Source organism: Triticum urartu, chromosome 3 (assembly GCF_003073215.2).
Source record: "Triticum urartu cultivar G1812 chromosome 3, Tu2.1, whole genome shotgun sequence".
NCBI classification, from domain to species: Eukaryota; Viridiplantae; Streptophyta; class Magnoliopsida; order Poales; family Poaceae; genus Triticum; species Triticum urartu.
Window position 1 is genome coordinate 471,587,715 of NC_053024.1, and position 8,373 is coordinate 471,596,087.

The 8,373-nt window shown below is 47.3% G+C and overlaps 1 protein-coding gene across 1 annotated transcript; it reads left to right on the forward strand.

Annotated features, from left to right (window-relative positions):
- Positions 1 to 214: 214 nt before the first annotated feature.
- LOC125544418 (vesicle transport v-SNARE 13-like) lies at positions 215 to 4,654 on the forward strand. Its single transcript, XM_048708109.1, has 5 exons — positions 215 to 537; positions 636 to 694; positions 929 to 1,117; positions 2,777 to 2,947; positions 4,231 to 4,654. Exons 1-5 carry the CDS (start codon positions 444 to 446, stop codon positions 4,381 to 4,383), a joined length of 666 nt encoding a protein of 221 aa, XP_048564066.1. The 5' UTR covers positions 215 to 443; the 3' UTR covers positions 4,384 to 4,654.
- Positions 4,655 to 8,373: the final 3,719 nt, after the last annotated feature.

An 8,373-nucleotide genomic window follows, 5' to 3' on the forward strand; every position in this document is an offset into this window, starting at 1 on the left:
AGTGGGTTTAAACAGGATTAAACCGACCGTTTTTACATTATTGTGTGTGCGGTGTTGCGCGGGCAACTACCGCCGTCAGTTCTGCTGCACGACAGGATACCGATAAACCGGTAGGACCCACAACGCAGTGTCTCATTTTATATTATATTTGGATTTTGAAATTCACCGTGTCCCAATTAACACACGATACAAACGTGCCAATCCGCACGCCAGCCCGCGAAGCAGCCGTACTTTTATCGGACCCCCACCCCAAATCCCCCAATCCCTACCCGACCAAAATCGAAGCTTCCACCAAACGCCCGGAGCCCCCCTCGTGAAGCAGCCCGGATCGAATTGCGGTCGTCTCGATCATCCGCTCGATTCGACGCCGCCGGACGATTTGGGCGCGGAATCCGGAGGGGGGAATCTGTGCGCGCGGGCGGAGGCGATCGAGGGGAGCAGCCATGAGCGAGGTGTTCGAGGGCTACGAGCGCCAGTACTGCGAGGAATCCGCCTCCCTCTCCCGCAAATGCACCGCCGCCTCCGCTCTCGATGGAGGTACGTGCCCACCGCCCCCCATGCGTAATTGTACCGGGGGATTTCTCCCCCCTTCTCCCCGCGGCTGGTTTTGTCTAACGCGGTGAGATCTAATGCAGAGAAGAAGAAGCAGAGGCTCTCCGAGATCCAGTCCGGCGTGCAGGAAGCTGAATCGCTGGTAAATACTAGGTTTATTTTTATTTATGGGGTTCCTTTGGCTACATGCCTATGCGATTCTGCTGCCCTACATTCTGCCGTTGGGAAACTAGGATGTGATTTTGGGAGGTGTAGGTGAATGTGTGATTTGGGGCAAGTTCTGTAGATTGTCTGGGCTATGAGGTCCTATATGCCCTTGTTTCACTGCCCCACATGGCAGTATGTGATTTTTATTTCTTTCATGTGTTTATTACAGATTCGGAGGATGGACCTGGAGGCTAGGAATACGCCGCCGAGCGTGAAAGCGGGTTTGCTAGCTAAGCTGCGGGAGTACAAATCTGACCTTAACAACCTCAAGAGCGAGCTCAAGAGGATCTCGGCGCCCAATGCCAGGCAAACTACAAAGGAGGAGCTCCTTGAATCTGGCATGGCTGACACACTTGCGGTGAGCTCTCTATTCCTATTAATTCAATTGCCACATAGATACTGTGAATAACTAACTCTATTTATACCTTTTAATGTGGTACTATTAGGTGATTAGGTTGGTGCTGAAATGATGATCAAAACTTAGTGACATCTAATATGTGGTACTATTAGATGAGCATTAACAAAATCTCATCTAACTCCCACACTGTTTAATTAATCAAGCAAGAAAGTAAAAGAAAAAAATCCACACGAATCTCCGCGTAAAATCAAATGGTGGAGTTAGATGAGACTTACTTGTTTCTCATCCAGATGAGAACTAGACATACCCATTGTTTATTCAATTGTGGCAGTATCCCTAATATTGGTCACTAACAATATTGTGAATCTTATTGGCGCTTATGATTAGATTAATATACTGTATTTTGAACTTCTCTTGGACTACTTAGCTGTGATGCTGTTAGTAAAGCTGTACTTTAGAATGCTGCACACTACTTGGTTATGTTTAGATTGTGTGCAGTGACACGGTTAACAATTCTGTGATGTACTATCTGACAGCATGCGAAATATGAACTTAAGTACTGCATACCGCACTACAATTGCCTTGTCAATTGGGCCATTCTCCCCATATTGACATGTTTGGATGCTTATCTAGTCTGTTAAATTGCATTTTATTTTATGCGGTTGCAAAGAAGACCTTGTTTCTTAAAATGATGGTGATTGCAGTGACAATTCACCCCAAATAATGAAGATCACAATGACATTTCTCCCAAGATGCCCACCACAGTGGCTTTATTTTGTCTCATTAACCAATAGTTGACCACCCCTGCTGAGCTGCAAAGGAGGCACTCTACATACTTTGCTGAGTTTTCCTAACATGAACAATTTCTTACTTTTGCATTGTCCTCTGGCTCATGCTCCGCCACTGAATGCTGGAGTTAGAAAGTGTATAACTGATTATACCCTATTTTAATTTATTTCTGGATTTTGATTCTCAAAAATGTCCATATTCTTCCATTGCACCGCTGTGCTGATTTGAATTCATTAGGACTTGTATCTGTATCCCCCCTCACTAACTATGATTGCTTCGTAATTTTGAGTTGTATTTCTTTGTTTTTACTGAATGAAGATATTGTTTTATGCAAAGTGACAGTGGAAACAGTGATGGAAACAATAACTCCTTGGCGTTTCCTATAAATATGCCCCTTTTGACCAATAAATGAGTACTACAATGTGTAGATGTATCTTCAAGATACTGCTTCGCTGCATAGCTTGTTTCTGTAGCCTTATTAGAAAGTAAACTGCAGAGGGGAAAATCATTTCTGCTGTGCAGAATGGTATCTGTTCAGAACCAAAAGACAAAAAGAGAATTGTACCTCTTCTTACTGCATTATAAAAGAAAATGTAGTCTCGATTCAATCATTTTGAAAAGCTGCTTAATATATCGGGAAAAGGGAGTTATCCACTTTATGTATTCCTGGATATCGCAAGTTCTTGCAATGTTGTCTTTCTGTATTGTAGAAACAGTGTTCCCTGTCTTGACATATTTCTCTATTGATGTGAAGTGTATATATAATGCGGTATTATTATGTTTGTTCTGATTTCTTAAGTGGTGTCAAAGTTCTTGATGTTTGCTAGTTTTAGTACTCATGCTGTACTTGGGAATTCTTTCCTGGCTCAGGTGTCCACTGATCAGCGAGGAAGGTTGATGATGACAACTGAAAGACTGAATCAGTCCACTGACAGAATTAAAGAGAGCCGAAGAACTATGCTGGAGACAGAAGAACTTGGTGTGTCAATTCTTCAGGACCTTCATCAACAACGGCAGTCACTACTGCATGCTCACGATACTGTATGTATTCAGTCATAACTGCTTTATTGTAGTTTAGATATACTTCACTGAAATGTTATGCAAACCATTGTTGGCTATATAGCTCTTTTGTTCATCATTCCTTCCAGCCCAGTTGTTATTTCTGGCACTACTGATAGAGATCAGATTGCTATAGCCCATTATATAGGTTCTAGGTTTGATAATTTGCTAAATATAATAAGCATAGTTTTCATGTGTTGAATGCAGGATCTATTATCAAAATAGAGTGCTGGTGGTTCTAGTTTATTAAATTCTGTTAGGTGCAGTGTAATAGCTTTGAAAGTGCCTCCACCTTGAGCAATTCTTTTAATTTTTGTTTTCTCGACCATTGAATGTTAGTATTATTTATAACCTACTTCCTGCACTCCAAATTAATTGAAGTTCTAGTTCTGTCCCAAGTCTAACTTCTTAAACTTTGACCAAGTCTATCGGAGGATATATCAACATCTACAACACCAAATTAGTTTAATTAGATTCATCATAATGTATATTTTAGAAGTGAATCAAATATCTCATTGGTTTATTCTCCTGGGTATAAAGAGCAAACAGTGGGTGATCTCCCCCTTTAGTAGCATGTGCATGTTATGATAATTGATGCATTTCTTGAAATATCACAATCTTTGTGCTCATTTAATCAGTTAGGTGCATTATCTAGAATTTCTAGCGTGTAATCGAAGATACTCTACAGCATGACCTTGTGTTTTATTTTGCATGACATCCCATTGCTCTATTTGTGTATGAATAGTGAGTATATTCTGGTACCTAGCTTAGTAATGTGTCGCTGTACGGTTGTTGAGTGATGATAGCATAAAAGCCTGTAAAAGATCATTTATTCAGTCCCAGCAATTCAAGGGCTTGGCCACTTGGGAATTTGGCTAATATTAGAAGTTAAAACAAATATCTATTCCGTTATTCTCTTGGATATTACATTATTAAGAGCAAATAGTAGCATTCCTTCAAGTAGCAGCATATGCATGCCATGATAATTGATACAATTGTTGAAATATCAGAATTTTTATTCCTGCAAAATTCATCAGTTATTAGTTACATAATAGAAGTTGTGAAATAGTGTGACTCTCATCCTTATTTGTTAGTTTGTTAGTATGTTATGTTAACTTTGCTAACACCATTGCATACAAGCAAATGTTAGCAATAACCATGATTTGCTTCTTATTTACTCCTACTTATTATCCTTATCTCTATTGGATTCAAAAGAAAAAAAAATCATAGTTGTGTTAGTGACATGAGTCTGGTCTTGTTTACAGTTGCATGGGGTTGATGATAATGTTGGAAAGAGCAAGAAAATCCTGTCGGCAATGTCAAAGAGGATGGACAGGAACAAGTGGATCATTGGTGGAATCATTTCAGCTCTTGTTGTGGCCATCCTTATCATACTCTACTTTAAGCTCGCTCACTGAGCCAGCCAGGTAGGTCCTCCAAATTGTATGTGTTCAGTAAAATTGTGTGATAAGGTTGTCTGAACGCTGTACATTGGACGACACCCACCGATTGTCCCTCGGAAGTTCATTGGTTCCCCAAACATGTTTATAAATATTTGATGAGTGGTTCATTGGCATGTCATGTATAGCAACACTCGTGTCAGGAGGTCAGTTGTGCCCGACCATTTTATATGATGTAAAACTGTTGAGAAAAACAAAAGTGAAAAAGAAGATGACCTGTGTTGATATACTACCTGCTTGCATATGTTTCTTCAGTACTTGTCTGTTCTTTACACATTCGAGGTCGCTTGTGCATACTGTCATGTTACACCGTATATAGGCCGTGTAATCCCTCCCAGAATCTGATCCCCGAACTGTAGTCGTTTTCCACCGTCCAATTATTGTGATTAGCCAGCTCTGCACTCAGTTCGTTATCGTTGTCGAGGTTGGGTTGCGACTGACATCTTGTGAATTATTGTGCACGCAGCGTGGGGCAGCTAGGTGCGCTGGTGTGCATGCAGAAGGGAGGGTGGCTGATCTGATCTAGGGTGGGCAAGTGGGCGGGTCGTATGCGATAGGGCCGTATCTTAGGCTTTGATATGCTGCCCATTCGGGTAAGGCCAGCATCAGGGCTTGATCGCGACGCCCAGGCTTGAGGATGATGCGTACGACTTTCCTTGTAGGGAAGGAAGGAACGCCAGAGAACTCTTTCGAAGGGGGGATCGCATCTTTCTTCGCTGTGGCCTGCGAATGCTGAACAGGAAAGCGTCACCGAAGCCGTTGCATGTATCTCCAGCTGTGTGAGCTCGCGAAGCTTTCCGAAGCGGCATCGATGGAACTCGGTTCCAGAAGCTTGAAACGTCCTCCAACCGGAATCCGTTTCCTCACAAGGAAGCCGCGGGCGGATTGGTTTACCTCGTGACGGCTGCAAACAGAAAACCACCACCCGGAAGAAAGAAGAGAAGCGCGACGCGAGCAGTCCTTTTCGATGGTTTTGAAACGGAAACCGGGTGCTGAACCGAACGGAACGGAGTGAATGCCCCGCGCGCTGCGTGGTCAAATCAGCCGTCATGGCGTACTACTAGTACGTCGTAGGCGGCGCTGCACCGTCTGGACAGCCGGTCAGCCTCACGCCGACTCGGAACAGTTTTAGAGTCCCAAGAGGCTAGGCCTCCAGTCAGGTGATGATGAGCAAGCTAGCCAACGAACGCCGCCTGCGGAATCACTGTTGACGGTGGTAAGAGCAATTTCAATGGGCGACCCATTTCGTCCGCGGCTGTCCGTTTGAATCGGCGCGGACAAGAATGCCGGCCCAACGTGTCGATACGCGCGTCCGCTTTCGTCCGTCTGCCGACCTATTCTCGGCACATTTTTGAGCCTGATTTGCGTCGGCGCGGACACAAGACGAACGCACGCGCTCGCCCTTTTTCTTCACTAGGCCTGCTGGTCGGTGACACATTAGATTCACACATTCGCCCGCCTGCTACATCGCCGACACCGTCGGTCATTTTTTTAGATTAAAATGGATACATAGATAGTTCTAGCGTACACAGATAAAAAAAAAAGACCACTACTCTTCACTTTCTGACTCCGACTCGGTAATGTTCTCCTTCGACGTTTGAAGGTAGGCGCCAGCAAGCTGCTCGTCTTCAAAGTCCCAACCCGACGTTTCTTGTAGTTTCAGTTTCAATTGAGATGTCTGCTTCCGCGAACGCTTGTCCTCCCGATAGGCGGCTCGCTCCCTCCTCCTCGCGTCCCTCTCTGATCTCAATTGCCTGTAGAACTGACGCTCGTCGACGATGTCCTGCGGGTAGCCTCCACACCACAGCACCAAGGCTTCCACGTCCTTCTCTGCGATGGCGAGGCGACGCTGCCACCTCCGATGGACACGACGATCCTCGTCGGCGAAAAGCCGCGAAAGAGGCGCCAGATCCTGCGCCCGCTGGCTCGACACGTTGGGAAAATTCCCGACGAGGCCTCAGGAGGCGCCACGCCGCCGCGTCGTGCGCGCGGGCCGCCTCCTCTGTGGTGTCGAAGGTGCCGAGGACGAGACGTTTCTCGCGAAACCAGATCTCGGTGGAGAAGGCGCCGGAGCGGCGCTCGCGAACTCCGCGAAAATCCGAAGCGCGCAGGCGGCGGATCGACATGGTGGCGCAGAGGCGGCGAGAGTGGGCGGCCGACAGAGTGTGGAGGGAGCGCCTTCTTTATAGCGAGCGTTGGCCGCGGCGCACGCGCGAACCTTTCCCGCGCGTTGGAGCGCCAAAACCAGCGCGCGCTAGGCCGCTTTCCCCGCGCACGAACCTTTCCCGCGCGCTGAAGCGCTAAAATTAAGGCGGCGGCACGATGTTAAACACACGCGGTCATGAAAATGTGTCAGCCCGTTGGGCACACTACCGACCCAAAAGTAAAAGAAGGCGGACGGCAGACAGGCGGCCGACCCAAACAGATAAAAAACAGACAAAAACGCCGTTCATTTGGGTCGGTCAATTGAAGTTGCTCTAAGCGTTTGACCAAATGAACACATCCTATGCATGCAATTCATCGACCGAGAGCGTTCATCCTCTGGACTAGACGCAACATCGGCTCATACAGTGAGAATGAGTTGCCGTCCAGGGCCGCCATCAAACGACACCTGCTCCGCCGCGCGCGATATTATTCCGTTCCCACCCGTCGTCAACACCATGTTGGATCATCCTCTCCGGCCACTGGACCGAATGACGTACGGAGCGGAGCCAGCCACCGATCGGGTCGGTATGTTGCACGGAGAGGCAAGGCAACGAGAAAAGCCTCGAGCCAAAACAACGGCTGACGGACAGGCGCGTCCTGAAATCATGCAGAAGAAAACAGTCAGACAGGGAGGGAAGGAGAGCGTGTCCGCGTGCATGTGCCGAGCAATGAGGGCGCGCCTTTCTCAAGGCGCACGCTTGGGCTTGGGTCTCGACGGGAACTCGGGCGGTGGATCGTGAGGGATAGAGAGAAGTGGCAGCGAGCGCGGGGAGCAGATGCAGACTGCGGCCTGCCGTGGCAGTGGCACACATGCCATGGGGGCAGCGGCACACATGGGGATGGGGGGCAGCCCCGCCCAGAGAGAATGTCTTTTGGCGACGCGCGCGGGCTGCCGCCGCCGCCGCTGTAGCAGCCAAACCAAAGCGAGCGCCTGTGGTTTGTCTTTGGATGTGGTGGTACCGATGCTGCGATGCCATTCCTGCTGCCACTGCCACTGCACTGCGTCCCCAGCTCTTAATCATGTGTGTCATGATTCCCATTCCGCCACTACGTACTTACAAGTGTTAACGATGATGCCTATGGTCTATGGAGACATGGAGTAGTACGTACGTACGGTCTAGCGGTTCTTGCATATGCACCGCGCCGGCGGACACGACTGACAGCGCGTCTAGGGTTTTTACCGGGCCTGCTGGCTCTGCACGCGTCAGTCCATACAGCATAGTATCATATGCATGCATGCACCGCACCAGGCTATCGCAGCCGCAAAAGGGCCTTTCCGTGTTAACTTAATCCCAATTCATTCCCACGCTTTTCTTTTTATCATCAGCACGCAGCAGAAAGCCTGGTCCAGCTGCCAGCATTACACGCTGCAGATAAGATAAAAAGACACGGGATATAGGATATATACTACATATATTCATAGCTACTGCATTAGATATGGAGATAGATCATAGGTGTAGCATCTAGATCATCCATCCATCTTTGATAGGGAAAAGAAGGCTTAGCCTTTCTTTAGGGCATGGCCAATGCTCCAGCTGGAGTGCTGCCCCGCCGTTTCACGTCGGATGCATGACGAGAGAGAGAAAAAGAGTGCTGCTTGCAGAGGCTAGCGGTCTCTTGCAGAGGAGTCTGGTGCTTCAGCCAAAAAGAAGAGGAAAGGGAGAGAGAAGAAGCAAAAGCAAGGAGTAAAGCACCAGAACATGCGCAGCCATTGATTTAAAGGAAGAAGATGATGATAAAGAG